This window comes from Equus caballus, chromosome 8 (assembly GCF_041296265.1).
Source record: "Equus caballus isolate H_3958 breed thoroughbred chromosome 8, TB-T2T, whole genome shotgun sequence".
Lineage (NCBI taxonomy): Eukaryota > Metazoa > Chordata > Mammalia > Perissodactyla > Equidae > Equus > Equus caballus.
The window spans coordinates 86,497,352-86,521,841 of NC_091691.1; the positions used below are offsets into that span (position 1 = coordinate 86,497,352).

General features: G+C 40.0%; 1 protein-coding gene and 1 long non-coding RNA gene across 4 annotated transcripts in view; one reads left to right on the top strand and one right to left on the bottom strand.

Annotated features, from left to right (window-relative positions):
• Window positions 1-24,490, top strand: part of CDH20 (cadherin 20) — a 199,427-nt gene that overhangs the window by 135,304 nt on the left and 39,633 nt on the right. For all 3 annotated transcript variants that reach the window (XM_023647913.2, XM_070221119.1, XM_070221120.1), the window contains 4 exons: window positions 7,194-7,593; window positions 15,729-16,023; window positions 16,563-16,682; window positions 19,150-19,317. In XM_023647913.2, the coding sequence (XP_023503681.2) occupies window positions 7,348-7,593; window positions 15,729-16,023; window positions 16,563-16,682; window positions 19,150-19,317 (829 nt within the window). In that variant the 5' untranslated portion in view covers window positions 7,194-7,347. The remainder of the gene's footprint in view (window positions 1-7,193; window positions 7,594-15,728; window positions 16,024-16,562; window positions 16,683-19,149; window positions 19,318-24,490) is intronic.
• LOC102149289 (uncharacterized) overlaps window positions 1-24,490 on the bottom strand; it is an 86,375-nt gene that overhangs the window by 23,356 nt on the left and 38,529 nt on the right. The window lies entirely within an intron of this gene.

Consider the following 24,490-nt stretch of genomic DNA (forward strand, 5'->3'; position numbering starts at 1 on the left):
GAGACTCTGCCTCCTCAAGAGTTCAGACATGGGGCCAATCATCTTTTCAGCCCCCAGGCTCCCCAGTTGAAGTTCTCCTTACTAATTTTCCCTGGACTCTCAACTGATCCCCCACCTCCTCTTCACTCCCCTCCAGCAACACTACTACACAGAGATTTGACTGGCTACGTTTGCATGCTCAAAAACCTTTAACTGCTCACCGTGAACAACTAAATATATTCCAGTCACTTCAGTCCAGCAATATTTAAAGCTCCTCGCTACTGTTTTTTGCCTGTACTTCCTGCCTCATCTCTCATTACTTTCCCAAATGGAGCCCATTCTCCAAGCAGATTAAATTATTCTTCTCCCAGAGAGGCCCTTTGCATCCTGTATCTGCACCTTTGCGCTTACATTTTCTTTCACTTGGAATGCCATCCTCTCTACCTTTCAAGGTCTAGTTCATATACTACCTTAACCTTTTCCTCCCTGATAGAAGTCATTTCTCCCTCTTCCAACCTGGCCTAGCAGTTTGTTTTCTTGTGGCCCTTATCACAAATAGATCCGTGTTATAGTCAGTCGTCTAGGAAGCACATGCTGCAGAGTGGCTCCTGAGGAAGAATCCCAGTTCATCTGCTTTCATGATATGTCGCATTTGCAAGAGCTGTGGTGAAATACTCACACCATGGCTGAGTTCAAGGAGCTGGGAAGAGATGTGCAAATCGGCTCTCGTGACAGCCAGTAGGAGCTAACTCCTGCACACTATTATTCTTTGTTTCTTTGTAAAATGGGAAAAGAAAACCTTTTCGTGGCATTCTTGTAAAGATTAAATGACAAAGTAAATGTAAAATATTTAACACAGCCTGGCATAGAGTAAACACTCCATGTTACTACTTCTGCTGTGATTGCTTCTGTTACTCCTGCTGCTACTAACAACACTATTGTCACCACTGCCAGTAATGGTATCATGCCCACGCCTACTCCTGCTACTACTTCTACTACTAGTATTAACGGTAGCATCGCCCCCACTAAACCCTAAACTCCTTGAAGGAGGGAAAGGGAATTAATATTTATTTAAGCACCTGCTATTTTCAAGCACGAGGCTTTAACCATCCACCAAACACTGTGCTAAGAGTTTCAGATATACTTTCTCCCTTAATTCTGACAATCACCCGGTGAGAGTCTATAATTATCTCCAGTTTTCATGTGGCAAACTGAGACTGAAAGAGTTTAATTTACTCAAGATTGCAAGATAAGAAGTGGTAGGGCTAAAACTGAAACTCAATTTTGTTTGGCCTCAAACCAACATATTAACATATTTGATTAAACATACTGGATGCTCAAGTATTTATAGAATTAATAAATTGTCTTAATTTTAGATAGCAAACTTGCTTTTGCCAAAAACCCTTCTTCCTATGGATTAATCTTTATGGTCCAGGGAAGACTATAGAATTGTCCTACCTGCCTAAAGTTCTGTACAAAGGTAAAGTTATAAGAGAAAATACCAAGTAGCAATTATTTGCAACTTCTTATCAAAGAAGAACCTTAGCCAAAGAATTACATTTAAAACACATGCTTTTTCCAAATGAACAAGCACAAATTTAATGCAATTATAAATGTCACATAAGACTAGAAATTAGTGAGCATGTGAGACAATGCTGAAAAATCAAAATTGATCATTCTTGTCTAACTGTAAGTCAAAGAAATTGCCTACAGACTGAACTGCAGTTTCATTAGCTTGATTAAAAGTGAAAACTGGAGGAAGGGTAAAGTAGGTCAAAAACTTCCCCACTCCTTGAGGATTAAAACATTTAGTAGATACTAAGTATGTGTGAAAAGATCAGTAAGAATCTATTTGCCATTCTTGGAGGATATGGAAAGAAAGACAGGGCACCCTCAACTGGAAAAATTGATTATAATGAGAATGGAAAGAAAAGAGGAAGTGGGCACGAACGCTAGCAAAAGGATTTCTAAAGTGGAAATTCCCTTATTCATGACCTGAGCTAGAGAATTTATAGCTAGAGGGTCAGTGTCTATACAGGATACACAAAGCAGGTTTTATTATGGAATTGATCAGGTTCTTCAAAGTCAGCTCTTAATTACATAATTCAAGCTTTCTACCATCATTTTTTGTTTTACTTCTCTTCTGCACACATGGACACACACACACACACACACACACACACATCCCTACCCTTACATAAAACCAGATATTGTTCCTAAACTCTTCAGTTAGGCCACCCTATACCTCCCCCTCAGCCACCGCCACCCCACAGTTCCATTTTTGAACTTCTTAAAACAGCACTCCCTCTCATAGACTAGTTTGGTTGTGAGAAGGAAATGAGGAACAGAAAGAACGAGTGGTGAGAAAAGGAAGATTAAGAGACTGATAATAGCTGAGTGAACGCTGTAAGAATGAACCTTTAGGCTCAGGATTTCCACAGTTTTTGAGGAACTTGGAGAAGCAGAAATTCATAGAAAAATAAATAATCAAAATTAGAATAAGCAAGAGTGATAAACACCTTTTCTAAGAAATCTCCATGGAAATTAAGTATTCTTAGTTTTTCTCTTCTGTTCAATTTTTTTTTAAGAAAAGGTAATACCATAATTCCTCAATTCTAAACACACCATCAACTTACTAACAGCTTCTCTGAGGAGTGGAAGAAGGAAATATGACCATATTAAATGTACGCATTGATTTTAAGATATATCCCACTTCAGAAATGTTAACCTTGGGGTTGGGGACAGTGTCATGAGGCAGGTGAGGTATGGAGTAGGAGAGTGGAAGTGAGAGCACAACCCAAATCCAGGAATTCTAGTACCTGGACAACCTCTTCTGGCTCTGCTGAGTTGATTGCACCTGTAGATGGGTGGCTTTGGGTAGGCTACAGAGTTGATGGCCAGAAAGGAAGTATGGACCTTCTACTCACTTAATGACTGCCCAGGAGAAAACTGAGATGGAACATCTGTAGTAAATGAAAAAGAATTCAAGTCAGAAAACTGTCTCATCTTTCAGCATACAAAACCATATTACACACCTTTCAAAACAGACCCCCAGTGGTAGACTTCGGTCAGTAGCACAGACATACACATCCAGACTCAGAAATGTTGAAAGTTTGTTTATAGAAGAACTGAAAATATTTTCTTTATGGGATTCCACAATAAGAATCTTGTTGTTTGTGAACTGTACGTCTTCAGAGATATCATCATCATATGAATTTTTCACTCCAATTCATACCCGCAACCACCTGCTCTGTTCTCTGTGGGTTCTATACTCTATACTGAAGAATTTTTACTCCTAAGTAAAATGCATCTGTTCATATTTCTCAAAAGAAACCCTTGACTGAGAGAAAAGAGAATGTTGTGACACCGAGCTGTGTTCCGATTTAATGCTGATGCACCTCACGGTACACTGTCATATTTCACTGTGATATCTAAGATCTTCACAAAGTTTCTTTTTTCTTTGTAAGTACATTTTTGAGGCTTCTTCTATAAGTAAAAGTGATAGCTTAAGAAGTTTAGCTGCCTAAAACGGCAACACCACTGTCTATATTCACCTTTCTAAAGGCATGAGGACACATCAGAAAATTAAAACACACCCCCCTTCATAGGGGGAGTCACAAGCATAGGCAACCGACTTTGTGCTTCTATAGAGATGTCATTTGAGCTTTACTGAGTAGTACTTCCATTAACCATAAAAAGCTCAGGAAAACTGGAGTAATGAAAGAAATCACGGGGAGACCATAAAAGCCCAGTTCATTTCAAGGAGAAAGCAGTAACCATCTCTTCCCCCTACATTTTAAATATCACATGAATTTAAGTAACAAAATAAACAATTCACTGAGAACACACTTTATGTACAACTTTAATTTCTTCCTACTGTGTTCATTACCAAGCTGTTTGCTTTCTTCAGGCAGGATGGGGGGAAAACTTTTAAAAGATTCATTTAACACAGAACTCTATTTCCACTAATGTATTCTTCGTGTGGCATATGTGGTTTTCCAAAGTTGATCTGTATATCCAAATAGACAGATATTAGTCTCTTCCTTTATAAGAACAACAGAAATTAGCCCCCCTTCAAACACATCATTGCTATTCTTATCTTGTAGGGAAAAAAAAAAATCAATATGAGACCATATTATTTATAATAATTACAAACTGGTTAGTATTTCTGATAGAACTGATTTTCCCTTCACTTGTATAAAAACAGCTCTAATTGTGAAAAGAATAATTATAACTATTGTATAACCCAGATTTTGCTTTCTAAAAAGTTAGGCAGGGAGTATTTTTCATGCATTCTTCCCTGAGGAAGCAGGAATAAAGTGCTTTCCATCAACTGAGTTATCAAGTTATTTCACACAGAAAGACTGTACAGGCACTGCGGGCTCTGATACCTCAAGTTTGTAGGGGGGAGAATGAGAGGGGCACACAGACCACCAGAGCTTTCACAGGATTTCCAAGGGCGCCACTGGTCCTAAACATCCCAAAGCCACTTTTGTATGTCATCAGTGAAAGAGAAGAATGTGAGGGCTTTGCACTAACGTGTGGGAGGGTAGGAGAAAGAGATGAAAGCTCTTGCAACCAAACCACCTACAAAATATTCATTGCGAAGATTCCAAAGAACGCCTTTTTTTCCCTTTAGCTCTTCAGGTCACACCTATAGTTAAAGATAGAGGGGTTTAATTGGTAAGAATGCATGTTTAGTTTGTAAGAGATGGGAGAGTATAAGGGACAGTACTTGAAATTCTTCAAAATGTCTTCAAATCTTATTCTCTCCAGAAAATGTAGACAGTGGAAATGGGAGAGGGAACCTTAGCATTCCCCCCCCCCTACACACACACACGTGCACCTGAGCTCTCAGAATCCAAAAGCAAGATAATAAATTAGCCAGAGAAAATAATCAAAATAATTGAAAATAATGCTTAGGCAAAAGGTACACGTGACACACAGACATTAAAGGAAATATGTTAAATCTAGTATATATACTGAGTTCTATCTTTGATAAATGCAATCCTAAAAAATTTTCTCTATCTACAGGGTTTTCTAATAGCTAGTCCTTCATTATGTTTCCTCATATGGAAAAACAGTGTTTGGTTATATACAATTAGGCTGGGCTAGAATCTTCTACTCAATGGTACTTATCACAGATGTAGAGATCTGTGACATAATACATATATGTTAAGCCTTTTCAGAATTTCGGTCAAAAAAGTGCCCACAAAATATGTTTCAGGTTCAGCTTCATTATTTTTACACATAACTCAGGTAATTTCTCCTTACATGACTGTGCAAATGTCAGTTGGCTTTTTAGTCATTTACAGAGCACTTTCACCTACATTATCCCAACAGAGCCTCACGGTAGTCCTGTGAGGTAGGGGGAAAAAGAACTATTATTGTTCCTCGCTTTCTATGAGGAAGGATAGTTCATAGAAGTGAGCAAGTCAGAGGAAATGAAGCTAGAACCACAGCGTCTGACGCAATCTAGCGCTCCTTGGGGAAGTTACAGATAGGTTTGTGTCTCACAATATACGGACTATTCCCTTTGTAGTTACCAATCACAGTATTCTGGCAATAGCTTTTTTTGGTAATGCCCTTTGTCCATCTTCTAGGTTCCTAAAAGCATAGCTATGTCTCACCAATCTTTTTCATTAGTTCATCTCCTAGGCTAGAGTTCCTTCTTCCAGAACATCTCCCCTTAGACAGAGATCAGAGAAACACGACTGGGCTTCTATCAGTCCAAAGACAGAGAGAACTGCTAATATTCGGTAACGCACCTTCTAGCACACTGTTCTTTATTAACAAACACTTCACCCTAAATAAGGCACACCTGGCTTGCTTTTACTTAACAGTCAACCTGCCTTTACAGCTAGAACTCCTAAGAGGCACAGCCTCCCATTCTGTTACAGAAATTCTATCATCTCCTCCACCTTTTTCCTCTTTATCAGTTCTCACTGAAGTGATTTCTTATGCAGAAATGAAATGGCATATTGTACGAAATGATTACATCTTTTGAATTCTTTTGTTCGTTTCAATAGTGAGTATTTGAGAGGAAGCTAAAATGAGTTCTGATGATGACAGGTGGCAGGTGGCAATTGAGTTAGCATTAATGCATTCATCTTAAACCACTTGTAGGAAGGGAGCATTATTTATTTGCATGGGTCTGAAATCCCCAAATACACACATTTGTTCTGAGAAGACGACAGCAGTTCTCCACATTAACAGTGAAAATATTAAGCCCACAGAAGACATTTTGGTTGTTTTGACAGAGTGGCTTGAGTGCTATGCCATCTCATTAAACCCAGCCAAAGTAAAGGAAGAAATGGTTGATGAGGTCATAGCTCAGGAGTGAGGTCACCAGCTAATCTGACTTCATAGCAAAAAAAGAGGTTTAACTGATGAAAAGGTGTCCCCAGGGTAGAAGTCAACATTCCTTTGCCTAAATGAGTCTTTCAGATCAGGAAAAATATTTGTTGGCTAGACTCTTACCTAGCCCACAGAAACATGTGACTAATCGCACTTTAAAGTCTGTCGTGAAGAATATAATGATTAACCGACCATTCAAACCCTACAAAGGTCACATAAGCAGCCCCTATCAGTGCTTCAGGCCAATGCAGTAAAGTGTGTAACTTGAATTTCACCATCAGCTCAGAAAATGATTAAAGTCAGAAGTGATCCATAGCAACTTATAAATGAAGTCCAGGATTCCTAATATTATCAATAACATGGGGTAGGCACAAGATAATTATAGGTGGCAAAAAAGATAGTTAGATTTTGCTTTTGGTTCTTTAGTGAGCCAAGAAAAGCAGTTGGGCTAATGAAAATACTAGTTATTAGCTGTAAATTTTGGAAATGAATGCTATTTTTAAGAGTTTAGGAGCCCGTCTGATCATAAATATTTCAAAGAGCACACTATTAATTCAAGCCAATCAATAATACAGCACAACCCTCCAGCTATATTACCAATGAGAAGAAATTTATTCACTAGTTTTTCCTGCTGAAATCCATATCCAAAGGTTTGGGATTGACTATAGCAAGATAAACTGTGTTCTTTTTATCAAAATATTATTTATTACTCAAACATTTCTAAAGCAATAACATGTTATGACTGTTTAACTCCTTGAGTAGAAAACTGAATATTTACTGACATTTCTTGAAAACTTGCTACAAGCCCACAGGAAAGGATGTGACATCATCACACTGTGTTTTCCTTAACTTGACAGGAAGTCAACTTCAAGCAGATTGACTTGAATTGGGATCTCATTTGGGAAGCATTAAGTGCCCAACACACTGCGTTGTATTTTTTCATTTGGAAAACACTCAAGTTCCAGTGGCTTTATCATCCTGTACTTTACTTCCTGAAAAACTGGCAATCCCATGTGGACTTCTGGTAGAATGAGCAATGCAAAGAGCTGGCTTGGACTTGGCATGTCCTTGTACTTCTGGGGATTGATGGACCTTACAACCACCGTTCTCTCGGGTACACCAACACCGCCAGGTGAATTAGAAGCGCTCCTGTCAGACAAGCCACAGTCACACTTGCGGACAAAGAGGAGCTGGGTTTGGAACCAGTTTTTTGTTCTGGAAGAGTACACTGGAACCGACCCTTTGTATGTGGGCAAGGTAAGAACTGCCAAACAGAAAGACAAATTATCAGATATAGAATATTGAAACAGAATATGAATATGAGTTGAATATGAAAGCTCACCTAGCCTGTGTCTGAGGCCTGAGAACAATTTTAACTAGTGGTATGTTATTTGACAGCAAGTTGAAATCTAATTTTTGCTTTGTCAGATACCAGTCAGAAAAGAAAGACTTCTTTCCTTGTTCTTGCCTCTGTTCTGAGTGGGAAAAACAGGGAATTGGATTTTGGAGGAAAAACCTCAGACCCAGCGAAAGCTATCCAAGTCCCCAAAGAGGCAGCAGCAGCCCGTGGAATGACAGGATGGGGAAAAAAGAAACTGGGAAACACAAAGGGGGAAGTAGAGGGTTTTTTGCTTTGTGGAGTTTTTTAAAGCATTTCCACAGGTGTTGCCTAAGGCCTAAATTCAATGGGGGGGGAAAAAAAAGAATAAAACATTCTTCATTTCAGAAGATCCTAGCATGTGCTAGGATAGTTAGAGACAATCGATGAATATATTTATAAACTTTATACTCTAATTCCCTTGATTTACCTATCATCATATCATTTTTAATCCAGGCTTTCTCCTATGTTTACTTTATTTGGATGTTAATCAGAGATCATTTCATGAAAGCAACCAAGTGAGAGAAAATGGGAAACAAGGAACTAATTAGAAAATAAATAATTCATTCAAATGACAACTTAAACACTTGGTTAGCACAGAGGTGAAGAGTATGGGTTTCAGAGTCAAACACATGTGGGTTCAAAATCCAGCTCTGCCAATTGCTTCCAGAGTGACTTTGGACACGTCACTAAGCCCTGTTAGCCTCCGTTTCCTCAAATGTCGAACAGGGATAATAAGAGAACTACAACTTCTTAAGAGTTGTCTACATAAGCTCTTTCCTCAACTCCCACCCACTTCTTAATCCAGTTATCTGACTTCTGTCCCCACTACTGCACTGATGTTGTGTTTTCAATGCTCCTAAGGACCTCCCTACCACCAAATCCAATGGTTTCATATTATGGAACCACCCAACAGTGGCCTTGGATGCTGCTGACTGGTCCCTGTTTCTTGATTCACTTTCCTTTCAGTTTCAAGATCTTCACAATCCCCTTTTTCCTCCTTCCATCTCAGCCTCTTTGCTGGTCCTCTTCCTCCACCTCATCCCAATTGTTCATGGTCTCGTAAGCTTTGCCCTGGACCTCTTCTCTATCCACGCTGAGTGGATTTGCCCTCCTATAGTTTTAAACACCTCCTCTAAACCAGTGAATCCAAACTCTCCATCTCTGGCTCAAACCACTTGTCTGAGTTTCAGGCTCATAAACCCTATCGCATAGGTGATAGTTCCACGTTTACGACTCACAGAACTCCCCAGTGCAGCGTATCCAATAAGGAACTCTTGCTTTTCCTCCCAAATTGAGTCTGCCCCCAGTCTTCCTATATTAGCATTGCCATCTCTCAGTTCCTAAAAGCAGAGATCTGGTGATCATTCCTCCCTTTCTCTTGCCCCCCCCCGCCCCCCCCCCCGCCACACACACATTCTCTCCACCTGCAAATTCTGTTAGCCCTATGCCAAAACAAATCCCAAATCCTTCATTTCTCTCATCTCCTCTTCCACTGAAATCTCTCACCTGTGCAAATACCTAGACTGCCAACCAGTCCCCTCACTTCTACCCACACTTCCTTCCAATCCATTCTCCATACAGGATCTTTTTAAACGTGGGTCAGACCATGTGACTCTGCTTACATCCTTTAGTGTCTTGAGGTTGTACTTTGAATCCTCAAGTCTCCTCCCCACAGTTTACAAGGCCATTCCTCTCTGACTCAGCCTGCCTCCTGGCCTCCCACCACATCACATGCTACTCTTTCTTGCCCTCACTCTTGTGTTCCAGGGATGTAACCTTCGGTCAGTTCCTACAACTTGCCAAGTTTTGCCTTATTGTTCTCCCAGGATGAAATGCCCTACCCCTGGCTTCTCTCAGGGTTGGCTCCTCCTCATCCTTTAGGGCTCATTTGGAATCTAGGTCTTCCTTGACCAATCTCTAAGGCAGGCAGGCCCCTCTGTTAGATTCTCTCACTACCATTATTTTTTTCACAGCTCTAATCACAACCCATAATATCTAACTTACTTTTTTATTTACATTGTATTGTCTGAAACCCCAGACTAGACTATAAGCTCAATAAGGGCAAGGACATTGCTCCCATTTTATCCCCAAGGCCTAACCCAGCACCTGTCACACAGAAGGTGCTCAAAAAAGATATTTAATGAATGAGTACTCTATGGTGTAATAAGGATGAAATAAGCTAACACATGTAAAGTGCTTAGTGCAGTGTCTGGTCCAAAGTAAGATCTAAATAATCATTACCCTGTAGCAGTAAGAAATAGTAGTAGTAGTTGTTGTTGTAGTAGTTGCCATTGCCATAGTAATTGTAGTAGTAGTAACAGTAGCAATAATTGAGTAGTTGTAGTAGTAGCAGTAATTTTAGTAGTAGTAGCAGTAGTCATACAGTAATGCATACCTAAGGCAGCTGCAAATCTCTTGGCCTCAAAAATCTGTGAGATTTCTTTGACTTCTCCCTTTCCTTCTCTCCTTCCTTCTTGCCCAACCAGTCACCTCATCCTGTGAATATCTCCTTGCCAATTTCTCTCAGATTCACCTCATCCTCTCTAGCCTCTGTCATTACTGTGGTCCTTCTGTTCTTCATGATGAGATTAACTAAGTAGATGCTGCCTGTGTCCCTGTAGAGAGACTCTTCCATCCCTTCCGCCAGAACTCAAGACACTTATCTCCTTGAAGCACACTTTCCATCATGTCGCTCCTCTGATTAAGAAAGCACTGTAGCTCTCCAATGCTTATCAGAGCTCTTAGCATATGGTTCAAGGACTTCCAGAAAAGGACTCCTCCTCCCTTATCCAGCCCCTCCTACAATTTCTCAAATCTGGTCCTGATCTCAGCCAAGCTGTCTCTCCTTACTGGCCCTGATACATAAACCATGTTTGTCCCTACCCCAGATGTATGCCCATGCTACTGCCCTGCCCAGGACACGCTGTCACCTCCTCTCTGTTCCATCACATTCAAATTCCTCAGAGCCCCAGCTTAAAAGCCACTTCCATCATGAGCACATCTTCCATCTATTCAGAATTCCAGAGACTTCTAGCTACTCAACATTTTAAAAACATTTCTTTCAACTAGACATACATAGCTACTGCTAAAAAAAGTTTAAGAAAATACATTTGTATTCAGTAATTGCTTTATGTGCATGTACAATTTAGAACCCTCTTCCTCTTCCAAGGGTAGAAACTGAAACACCGTCCCTGCCTTCCCTAAAGCTGGCCAACACTGAGTACCAGCACAGAACTGGACATACAAAAATGCAGAAAGACATGGGTACCTAACATTTTACTGGGCTACCACAGTACTATGTGCCAGTCACATTCACATAGAACAGATCATGTAATCATCGTAACAACACTGTGAGGTAAGTATAATTCACCACTTGGGAACTAGGCTCAGAGAGGTTATGTTTGTTGCCCAAAGTTACACAGAAGGTAACAGGAAATCTGACACTGAAGCCATGGGCTTTCCTTTATGTTGCCCCCCATGTGGCCATGACTTTAGACTTAGCACTGAGAAATACACGGAAGGGTCAATGGTTTTAGGGTTGGAACCAGGAATCTAACCAAGCCTGACTGCTTCCTGACATTGGGAGTACTTAGCTGTGTAGCACCCTCTAGTACTCACAATTAGTGCTCACCCTTCACTAATTACCTCAACTCAGGACACAGGACACCCTGTGCATCTCTACAGTCATCCTGTCCAACCAACACACCAGCAACCAGTGAAAGTTTTTACCCTGAATTGGGTGTGTTACCTCCACATGAGGAAGATAATTACATATTTACTTACCCAGGCACTTTTCCCCCTTACTTTCTTTTGAAAGAGAATTCATCCACCTTTCATTCCCTCTCCCCCAGGGGCATTCAGCTTGTCACCTTGAGCTCTGGAAGATGTCTGTTTAGAGAGCCTGCCTGAGTATTTGCTTATTTCAGAAAGGAGTATGGTAACAATTATCAGCTGTAATTGGTATGGCCTTATAAAATCCACACTGGGCTTTCCAGGGACAAGGCAGTGTCTAGTTAAAGCTGGATTATATTGACATATGCAAAGAGGGGGATGCAGAGGGCTTGTGCTTGTGCACGAATCTGTGGTTCCAAGTCATTCTGAGGTTAACAACCACAGGGAAGCTGTCTAACCACAATTTTACACTTACTGCATTCCTGGAACTATACAAGGCACTATGAAAGATGACAAAAGGAGTGAAAATCACCCTTGTTTTTAAAATCCTAAATCAACTAAGATTTTTCATAATCTGCATGTACTTTCCATCATTCACTACTTCTTTGGCTGAAGATTTTATAGACTAAAGAATTATTAGGATAAGTAGGATATCCACCTGTCTTATTCTGTCTAGGAGATTTTTGGAGGAAAAAAAATGTTTTCCCAAAATATACATAACTATGTGCTGCCAACTCCACTCCAGAAGCTCCTTACCTTCCTCCAAAGAGCTGATGCTCAATCAGTGTTAGTTGAATTAAATATATATAAATATAAAACACATTTTTATTAAACTGCCAATTTGCTGAGAAAAGCTGTTACTGTCTCTTCTTTGCAATTTTCACAACCAAATGTGTATTCAGTGGTTGGGAAACCCTGATATTAAATGAGCAATACTGTGCTGGTTATTAAGCTAGTGTCTCTCAGCAATATATTCACCTTTCCATACTCCACTTTGTGACACTGGTGCTGGGACTCTGCAAGCCACCATTTCTCCTTTTCCAACTATCTCCCTGATTGGGTTCAGACAGTAGAATGTACTAGAGGGAGAACAGGAGGCAGGAGGAGAGGGAAGGACCTTGCTCCTTTTACCTGGCCAGCAGTTGGTTCCAGTTTCTGGGTTTTTTCCACACTCCCAGAACCAGCCTCACCACACCCCCTCAGAAATACCAGCACTACTGGATGACACCTCTTCTCAGAAGTCCGAGTCTCAGTTCCATGGGAGCTGGGTGCTGAGGGGCACCTCCTCTAAGCTCCTGCACCCCCAGCCCCAGAGGACAGCACTCTCTCCTCAGAGGTCTCAGGCCTGCCTCCTCCAAACATCTAGGTCCCAAGAGCCCCAACCTTGGCCCTCCGTTCCCCCAGCCAGAGGGGCACTAACTGTTTCCTGGAATTACTACCTCTCTTATTCCTCAGTGTTCCCTTTTTGCCTTTTCAGGCTTCCTTATTAAATTCTCTCTGCTACAATAACTGGTGTAGATCTTGTTCCCTGACTGGATCCTGAACTGATACAATTATACTCCTCAGAAATCAGCTTTGTGTAAGCAGATCCTGGCCCCTTTCATAGCTGGTACTCTTCCTGTTCCTGAGAGGCCCCATCTGATTCTCTGTGGACATCCTCTCGCTCTCTCCCTCACTCTCTCCTTCCCCTCCCCCTCCCTCTCCTGCACACACACATGCATGCACAAAAGCATGCAAAAACACACTCAGAAGCTACTTGAAAGATTCTTGCTAGCCCTTTTCAAACAAAGGTAAAATGATTTCACAAAAAGCTTTAACACTAATCCTACACCCTACACCATTCTTTCAATAAAATTTTTTTGAACATTTACTACATGTGAGACCCATGCTAAGATGAAAGCCACCTGGTTCTTGACTTCAAGGAACTCACAGTCCAGAGTTCCTGAAATTCTTCTCCCAATACAGACGAAAACAAAGACAACAGATCTGAGGTTCCGCCCAGACTCTACTGACATCAGCCAGCTGGATGGCTCCTGAGAAACCAGAATCTCCTGCTGTAGAGGAGATTTTTAGATTTTTAGCCTTCTGTTACTTATTAAGCACTCTCCATGGGCAGAGCACTAAGGATCACAAGTATGCTTAGCTTTTTCAAGGTTCATAGGACAAAACTTTTTAGATGACAAATAGAACACCTCAAAACACCTGGGTACTTTCTTTATGTCAACTTCTATTCTTTCTTTTTCCCCTAGATAATCTGCCATGCCCTAAATTAACCTATTTCACTCTAAGTGAAAGTCCTATGCCACACACCTTAAAATCACATACATTTGTATCTATCTATATATATGTAAACACACAAATATACATATTTTTAATTTTAAAAAAATCCTGAGATCCTTGTCCTCCTCCTTCCAATTCCATTCCTCTGCCTGGGAACACAGTTCCAGACAGAATGGACTTTCATTTCTTTGTGGCCAAGTCCAAATAAAATGGCTTTCTATTCTATAAAAGCTGGGCACCTCTGCTTTTTTAACTGCACAAATAGATGATTTGGATTGTGGGGCAAAAAATAATAATACTGTATATGGAATGAGGAAATGAGAGAACTTCATATTCTAAATAGAATTCTTTAAGTAGAAAAAAATCCACAGTGATTTTTTTGGTCAATTTTATTCTCTTATTTCCCTTCTCTAGATAAGACACAGCTGAATTCCTCTAGGCAGCAAAATGGTCGCCTGTGTGATTTGGCTGAGAGTCAATTTGAGATCAGCTCAAAGCCAGCCACAACCTCCAAACCCATCCTTGTCTGAGGATGTTGCAAATACATTTTCAGGTGTCTTCTTAGTGTCTGTGCCATTTAATCCTCAGACTAACACTGTCCCAGCAAAGCTTCAGGCAGCCTTCTGCAGCTTTTACCATTGGACTATGCACAAGAAAAAAGGCAACAAGTTGTTTTCGCTATCTCTGCTACACTCCTGGAGGCTTGAAGGGAGCAGAGAAGAGCTGGGCGTGTTAGTACCCTTTTCTCTATGCACGCATATCATCATCATAATTGACCTCATTTATAGCGTTCTTATTATGGGAAAGACACCGTGCTAGGTGCTTTACAGACATTAGTTTCTAATGATCCTGACAACCTTTCAAAGTAAGTATTAATGTTCTCCACATTTACACTTTGAGGAATTTGGGAGTAATAAACATTAAATAATTTGTCAAGGGCACTCAATTTATAACTCACATAGATAGTGTTCAGATCAGATATATTTGCCTCCCTAACCTAAGCCTAACACTGGTTGTCTATTTTATAAACTAAATCTTAGGAACTTCGACACTGAACTATGCAAAGTGCCAAGCAGGCAACAACAGTTAGTGGGGGCTGACTAACTGTAATTAATTTTTTGTTGCCCCCTTTAGAGAGAGACTGTTATTTAAAAGACAGCACAAAATTCCAGGATTCTTGACACCCATATACATTGTCTATAACTAGAGATGCAGAAATGCATTTCTAGGCTTAATATAAAAATAGTGCCCCTGGACTCCTTTTGAGAATCACTACGAAGTAATTTGGGAGGAAATATAGTTGGATGGGTAGATGAAAGCATGTCCCTAACTCAACCATCCATATGTAGATTTGAATGATAATTATGAGCCCAGGTCCCACCGAAAGGAAAGACACACTGATGCAAAGAATAATACCTAGCAGTGAAAGTCTGTTTTGACACCTGAAACAAGCAAGCATAGTCCTACTGAATGAAACAACGGAATCAGGATTACAGAGTCAGAGCTGCAAGAGCCCCTGGAGGTCACTGACTATTTCCCGTACACTGGAGTAGCCTATTTATTAATCATTTCATTAGGTTTTCAGCCAACTTGAATGGTCATGAAGTTTTTAAAACTGCAAAACCTAATTTATATCAACACTTATTTATTTTAATATGTTTAAGCCTGTCCATTTGTTTTCTTAAGTGGAAATGTTGGGTTCCTCCTTATCAGGCTTGCTCCTCTTCTCACGATGGGGACCTACACTTTCCAGAAGTCCTGTTCTCTATACTTCTCAGGGAGAAGAATTTAAAATAATAGTAAGTTCAGAATACTGAATGTGACTTGGAAAAACTTTACTTATTCATCAAGTAAAGTAATAAACTTTACTTATTCACCTATATTTGTTCTTTGATACAAGCATGTTCAAGTATATTAGTTCTTTGTAGACAGACGTTTTAAACATTTAAGTGAAAAAAAAAATCTTACTGTCTGAAAGGAGGTCATAAGTTGGGACCAAACTGAAGTTATTCCAACACCTATTCATCTCCATAATGAGATTTCGGTGTTTTTTCCTCAGCTCCATTCAGACATGGACAGGGGAGATGGATCCATCAAATACATCCTCTCAGGAGAAGGCGCAGGTGTTGTGTTTACCATCGATGACACCACTGGAGACATCCATGCCATCCAGAGGCTCGACAGAGAGGAAAGAGCCCAGTATACTTTAAGGGCTCAAGCCCTAGACAGGCGGACAGGCAGGCCGATGGAGCCAGAGTCAGAGTTCATCATCAAGATCCAAGACATCAATGACAATGAGCCCAAGTTCCTAGATGGACCTTATGTCGCCACTGTGCCAGAAATGTCACCAGTGGGTAAGGTGGAGATTCACTGATTCTCACAAACAGCACTTGTTCTACAGAAGATCCTCCTGTACATATGCAGAAAAGGAATGTGCAGAACAGCTCACAAATAATAAAAAACAAAAATGACAACCAAGTCCTTAGGCAGGAAGCTACTTAGACATTGGAATCAGCCACAGTAAAAGATAATAGTAATAATAAGCCTAGTATGGTTATTCAGTTCTGATTCTTAAAAGTAAAACAAAAGATAGATGATAGATAAATGATCTATCACTCATGTTTGATTCATAAGCGAGAAGCATTTTAGTATGATCCAAAGGGTAATGAAAAGCCCAAAGGCTGTGTTGTCTTTACTGGTTATTAAGAACTTAAAACACAAGTAGTTCCCATTACAGAGGTACAAGAGAGTTGTTATGGAAGTTTGACCTAGAAAGGGGACCCTCCCAAGAAAGCAAACATAATATCTGCAAATGCTCTAAGATTGCCCATTCAGGATTGCATCCAGCCTTTAGCAATTCAACTTGAACAGGCTTCCTCCATCTCTTCCTCAGGGACCTCTGTTATCCAGGTGACAGCCACAGATGCTGATGATCCAACCTACGGCAACAGTGCCCGGGTCGTGTACAGCATTCTCCAGGGCCAACCATATTTTTCTGTGGACTCCAAAACAGGTATTTGATGCAACAGTCAAGTCAGAAGTGTTTGCTTTATTCCTTAATAATTTATAACTGCTACTTATGACAGACCCAACTCTCCTTTTCAAGGACTCTCCAGGGAGAGTATTAACCAGAGGTGATTGTTATAAGCTTTAGGATTAAGAGAGCAAACCAGCACTGCCCTGGTGGGCAAGAGCAGCACCATGTATAGGCAGTGTACAGGGTCTGACTGGAGAGGCCAGAAGGCCTGCCTCCACAAAAGTACCTCCTCACCAGCCTTCAAAATGTCCTCTGGTTGTACTTATCCCCAGGGATTAAGGTCTTTTATCACTCCAAGAAGACCTGAGAAGATTGACACATTAACCTGGACTCACAATAGAACTGGAATCATTGATTCTGAAACTGGAAAGAGCCTTAGGGGAGTCATCCAGTCCCTCACCATTCACTTAATGGATAAGGAAACTGGGACTTGAGACCTAACAAGTGCATCTAGTTGTAGATAAGTCCCCTGATGTGTGGTCTGATGTTCTTTCCCCTGAACCACCCTGTACTAAGCAGAGAATGAGGCTAGAATGAACGGGTGCTGGGACAGACAGGTTTTGAGGAGGGAGGAAACAGCACAGAGCACGGGATGTGGCCCCCAAAACAGACAGGTGCTGAGTGGGAGGCTCTAACTGGGAGGACAGCATAGAGACCCAGATGGGTAAGGGAGCAGTGTGGCAGAAAAGGGCAAACCAACAGAAGTTTGGTTTTGGTTTTTTGTTTGTTTTATTTTGTCTCAATTTTACTAGCAAGCTTTAACTACAGAATATGCATGTTTTATCTATGAAGAAGTCCCTTTAATACTTTTGAGTTGGGCAGAGTGATAATTATATCATTATTATCTTGCATTGTGTCAGGCTTTCTCTGTTTCCACAAACAATACCATATTTGAGCCTGCCAATAATCTTGTGAACTCATGAAATATATGGAAGTAGTTATTCCAGTTTTACATACAGGAAAACTGGAAACCTAAGAGTAATTAACAGAGAACTTGAGTAAAGAAATTTACAGGCACAGAGTTAAAGTCAATGGTGAACACTCAAAGTCACCTCTAGTTGAAAGAGGAAAAATATATTTCTTACTAGCAATCTAATAGAATTTTTTTCCGGAAGTCCTAAGGGGAACCAGGCATTTAGAAAATTATATCATAAAAGTAGAAAGGGAGGGAGTGCATATTAGTAGGAGGAAAGAAAAAAGATTGCAGTTAGGGACTTCCATAAAACAGTAACTTTAACAATTCTACAAATGGGGAGAGGGAGAGTGAGGGGGTGCCCACAGGCAGGAAAAATATAGACAGGAAGAGGGCAACATGTCCTTTATATCCTCAGAGGAAACTTACATTATTTTGACAGTTCCCAGGAGGCATCTTTAGTGTTAAGGTCAAAAACACATGAAAAGATAGTTATTGCTGTGCCCATAGGGCATTTAAAAAAGAAAATGCTGCATATTTCACTTCAGAATGTTGTTACTACAGTGCAATATATACATTATAGGAGTAAACTGGGGACAGATCTGAGGCTCCCAATCCCTTCCCTTTGCAAACCAAAGGTCTATTTAGCCAAGGGTCACGTTGTAAATTTACAGTAAACAAGCCTTTATTCTTTGCCTAGAGCGTATAGAAGTCAACTTTTCTAAGTGGAAGGGGTAAAAGAGCGATAAAACATTACTGCACATCCTTGGCAGGATCAAAACAACACATTTCACTGGGTTTTGATTTAGACCCCTCTTCTTAAATGAAACCGTATCAGCACTCGGCGATGCTGCTACTTATTGTCTGGGGAACTCCATCCCTTATCGTCTTAAAAACAAACAACTCACAGAGCATCTTTCATGTCCTAGCTCACAGAATTCAGTGAAGCACGGAGGTAAGCAGAACATAACAAAACAGAATGAATATATAACAAAAGGAAAATCAAATCAGAATTCAACCATGCTAACAGGTATTGGGGAGGCTGGAAAGAGTAGACTAGGAGTGAGTTGCCTAAAGAAGAGTCATTTGCACCACAAGAGCTCTAGGGGCTGAAGAAAGAAAGAGCTGCAGGAGAATTATCTAAAATCATAGCTTTGCAGACATGTGAGGCTTTGTTTTCTGGACCCAAAGCCCCAGTTTTCTTTGGTGAGACAGAGCAGCCTGAAATTGCCTGGGACTCTAGATTCCCCAAGTCTGTTAGAGAGCCATTGCTGCCACCTCCCGTTCTCTCTTGGTAATGTTGCCAGAGGAAACTGTCCCTCTAAGCTCTTCCTGCTGGAATAGGAATTATTCACCATTTGTTTAAGCACTTTTTTGAAGCTGGGATTCTGACCTCAAGTTTAATAGACCACAGGTGACTTGCATCTCAACTCTAGACATTAACAATGCACAAGGGGGAAACCTAGAAACCAATCTTAAAAACTGGCTTTGTGGTTTGTCTTTAAAATCAAAGTCATTTCTATCCTGCAGGTGTAATTAGGACAGCACTCATGAACATGGACCGAGAAGCCAAAGAATACTACGAAGTGATTATCCAAGCCAAGGACATGGGAGGGCAGCTTGGAGGCTTAGCTGGGACCACAACAGTCAACATCACCCTCTCAGATGTCAATGATAACCCACCCCGCTTTCCCCAGAGTAAGTACCTAACAGAGATCTGATCACAGGCCAGAGGGATGCAGCTGTTACAGAGGTGAAAGAGAAAGGCCAGTCTGAATTCCTCTTTAAGTTCAACGATTCCTGGATTCCTTTCCTACATTTATCATGCTATTCCCACATAACCATTTCTCTCCTGGGTCCCAACATCCCATAGCATTAAACCAGTGTTTCTCACTTTTTTCATTATCACCTCCCTACTGGGCCCTTTTAGACTTTTTTCTCTTGAACCCCATGCCCTGCACCCCACCCCCATAAGATTAAATACTAACGAATAAGATTTTCTTGGGTGGGGTTGAACTTTAGAGAGCCACAAACTATTGTAATATTTAAGATTTTTCACCTCTGCCAGCCACAAGAACTAATTTCTGTCCCCTAAGGAGTGATATTGCCCCTGTTGAGAATGCACTCAGGGACATTAAGCCAAAACTGTAGGTGAATATAGTGAGCCATCTGACCACTTTAACCAATCAATTCACAAGCAGGTACCGAACATCTGCTTGTAAGGGAACCAGGCATGAGGGACACAAGATACTTGAAACCCAGTCCTTGCCCCTGTGAAGCTTAAAATCCATTTGGGGAGTACATATTCTATACTCATAAGAAGTAAACCAAGAAGCAACACTGGCTGTACCACTTGGTGAGTGCAGAATGAAGCCTTCCAACTAAGATGAATGAAGGCTTCATAGAAGGAGGAGACTTCAACACGGATTGAAGAATATAAAGGATTTCAATAGGCGGAAAGGAAAACAATCCAGAAGGGAAGCCGTTCATCCATTCAAAAAGTATTTGTTTCAAGTATCATTCTAGATATGAGATATAGAGCAATGTACAAAACAAATGCAATCTCTGCTCTCCTAGAGCTCATTTGAGTAGAAACCTGAATGTAAGAAAAAATATATGTATATAAAGACCTGAAAATAAAGTTGCAAAAGCAATTTTATGTTCAAAGACCCCTAAAATGGGTAACACCAATGGACAGATCATCCAGACAGAAAATCAACAAGGAAATTATAGAATTAAATGAAAAATTAGATCAGATGGACCTAATAGATATATATAGGACACTTCATCCAAAAACAGCAGGTTACACATTCTTCTCAAGCGCGCATGGAACATTCTCAAGGATAGACCATATCTTGGGAAACAAAGCCAGCATCAATAAGTTCAAGAGGGTTGAAATAATATCAAGCATCTTTTCTGATCATAAGGCTATGAAACTAGAAATCAACTACAAGAATAAAGCTGGGAAAGGGCCAAAAATGTGGAGACTAAACAACATGCTACTGAACAAACAATGGATTATTGAAGAAATTAAAGAAGAAATCAAATATTATCTGGAGACAAATGAAAATGAAAACACACCGTACCAAATGATTTGGGACACAGCAAAGGCAGTCCTAAGAGGGAATTTCATTGCAATACAGGCTCACCTCAATAAGCAAGAAAAATCTGACATAAACAACTTCAAATGACACCTAACGGAATTAGGAAAAGAAGAACAAATAAAGCCCAAAGTCAGTAGAAGGAGGGAAATAATAAAAATTAGAGCAGAAATAAATGATATTGAATCAAAAAAAGACAGTAGAAAGGATCAATGAAACAAAGAGTTGGTTCTTCGAAAAAATTAACAAAATCGACAAACCTTTAGCCAGACTCACTAAAAAGAAAAGAGAGAAGTCTCAAATAAATAAAATTAGAAACGAGACAGGAGAAATCACAACACATACCGAAGAAATACAAAGGATCATAAGAAAATACTATGAAAAACTATATGCCAACAAATAGAACAACCTAGAAGAAATAGATAAATTCCTAGACTCATACAACCTACACAAACTAAATCAGGAAGAAAGAGAACCTGAATAGACCAATCACAAGTAAAGAAATAGAAACAGTAATCAAAAACCTCCCCAAAAATAAGAGCCCAGGACCAGACGGCTTCTCTGGAGAATTCTACCAAACATTCAAAGAGGATTTAATACCTATCCTTCTCAAACTATTCCAGAAAATAGAGGAAGATGGAGCACTCCCTAATACATTCTATGAAGCCAACATCACCCTGATCCCCAAACCGGACAAGGACAACACAAAGAAGGAAAACTACGGGCCAATATCACTGATGAACATAGATGCAAAAATCCTCAACAAAATTTTGGCAAACCGAATACAGGAATATATCAAAAAGATTATACACCATGATCAAGTGGGATTTATACCAGGGACACAGGGATGGTTCAACATCCACAAGTCAATCAATGTGATTCACTACATTAACAAAACGAGAAACAAAAACCACATGATCATCTGAATAGATGCAGACAAAGCATTTGACAAGATCCAACATCCATTTATGATAAAAACCCTCAATAAAATAGGTATAGAAGGAAAGTATCTCAACATAATAAAGGCCATATATGACAAACCCACAGCCAACATCATACTCAACGGACAAAAACTGAAACCCATCCCTCTCAGAACAGGAACAAGACAAGGGTGCCCACTTTCACCACTCTTATTCAACATAGTACTGGAGGTTTTGGCCAGAGCAATTTGGCAGGAAAAAGAAATAAAAGGAATCCAAATAGGCAACGAAGAAGTAAAACTCTCACAGTTTGCAGACGACATGATCTTATATATAGAAAACCCCAAAGAATCCATAGAAAAACTATTAGAAACAATCAACAACTACAGCAAACCTGCAGGGTACAAAATCAACATACATAAATCCGTAGCATTTCTATATGCTAACAATGAACTAACCGAAAAAGATTAGAACTCATCCCATTCACGATTGCAACAAAAAGAAGAAAATACCTTGGGGTAAATTTAACCAAGGAAGTGAAAGATCTATACAACAAAAACTACAAGACCTTCTTGAAAGAAACTGACGACAACATAAAGAGATGGAAAGACATTTCATGCACATGCATTGGAAGAATAAACATAGTTAAAATGTCCATACTATCTAAAGCAATCTACAGATTCAATGCTATCCCAATCAGAATTCCAATGTCATTCTTTACAGAAATTGAACAAAGAATCCTAAAATTCATATGGGGCAACAAAGGACCCCGAATTGCTAAAGCAATCCTGAGAAAGAAGAACAAAGCTGGAGGCATCACAATCCCTGACTTCAAAACATACTACAAAGCTACAGTAATCAAAACAGCATGGTACTGGTACAAAGACAGATGCACAGATCAATGGAACAGAATTGAAAGCCCAGAAATAAAACCACACATCTATGGACAGCTAATCTTTGACAAAGGAGCTGAGGGCCTACAATGGAGGAAAGAAAGTCTCTTCAACAAATGGTGCTGGGAAAACTGGACAGCCACATGTAAAAGAATGAAAATCAACCATTCTTTTTCACCATTTACTAAAATAAACTCAAAATGGATCAAAGACCTAAAGATTAGGCCTGAAACAATAAGTCTTCTAGAAGAGAATATCAGCAGTACACTCTTTGACATCAGCTTCAAAAGAATCTTTTCGGACACCATAACCCCTCACAAGAGGGAAACAATAGAAAGAATAAACAAATGGGACTTCATCAGACTAAAGAGCATCTTCAAGGCAAGGGAAAACAGGATTGAAACAAAAAAACAGCCCACTAATTGGGAAAAAATATTCACAAGTTATTTATCCGACAAAGGGTTAATCTCCATAATATACAAAGAACTCACACAACTCAACAATAAAAAGTCAAACAACCCAATTACAAAATGGGCAGGGGACATGAACAGACATTTCTCCAAAGAAGATATACGGATGGCCAATAGGCACATGAAAAGATGCTCATCATCACTAATCATCAGGGAAATGCAAATCAAAACTACACTAAGATATCACCTTACACCTGTTAGAATGGCAAAAATATCCAAAAACAAGAGTGACAAATGTTGGAGAGGCTGTGGAGAAAAGGGAACCCTCATACACTGTTGGTGGGAATGCAAACTGGTACAGCCACTATGGAAAACAGTATGGAGATTCCTCAAAAAGTTAAGAATAGAAATACCTTATGACCCAGCCATCCCACTACTGGGCATCTATCCTAAGAACCTGAAATCAGCAATTCCAAAAGTTCCATGCACCCTTATGTTCATCGCAGCATTATTCACAATAGCGAAGTCATGGAACCAACCTAAGTGCCCAGCAACTGATGACTGGATAAAGAAGATGTGGTATATATATATATATATATATATCTATATATATATATAGATATAGATATAGATATACACACGCACACACACAATGGAATACTACTCAGCCATCAAAAAGGACAAAGTCGTCCCATTCACAACAACATGGATAGACCTTGAGGGTATTATGTTGAGTGAAATAAGCCAGACAGAGAAAGACGAACTCTGTATGACTCCACTCACAGGTGGTAGTTAACATATGGACAAAGAGAACTGATCGGTGGTTGCCAGGGGAAAGGGGGGTGGGGGGAGGGCACTAGGGGTGAAGTGGTGTACCTACAACATGACTAATAATGATGTACAACTGTAATTTCACAAGGATGTTAACTTACATAACCTTAATAAAAAAATAAAATAAAATAAAAATTTTTTTTAAAAAAAAGACCCCTAAAATGGAGAACTGCTCTTTAGTGTTTCAAATGTGTTATATTTCTAATGGAAGTCATTGAAAAGTTTTTGAGCAGGAGAAAGACATACAGAAAGGCTAATGTAATAGCCATGTACAGGATGGATTGGCAGATGGGGAGACTAGAAGCAGGGGAGTTTGTTAGGAGGTGTTTAGAGTGGTCTAGATTTGAACTGATAAAGACTTAAGGAGGAGGCAGAAGGACAGGAGTGGGACAAATAAGAAAACATGGCTTTCTGCCTCTTGATTTCTTGACTAAGGAACAAGGCAGAGGGTGGAGTCAAAGATGACAATGATGTTTAACATCTAGGCTACAGGGAGAAGAATTGTACTACTGATAGAAACAGAGGATGCACAATGGAACTAGTGGCAGGGAAGGAGAAAGATAAATTCATATTTGAATATGAAGTGACAGCAGGACAATCAGATTGAATGTCCTTAAGGAAGGTAGAAATACAGAGCTATGACTGTGAAATGGAGTCCAGGAAGGGAGACGTGAATTAGAGAGGCAGATGCCTAAAGAGAGCAGTTGGAGAAAGAG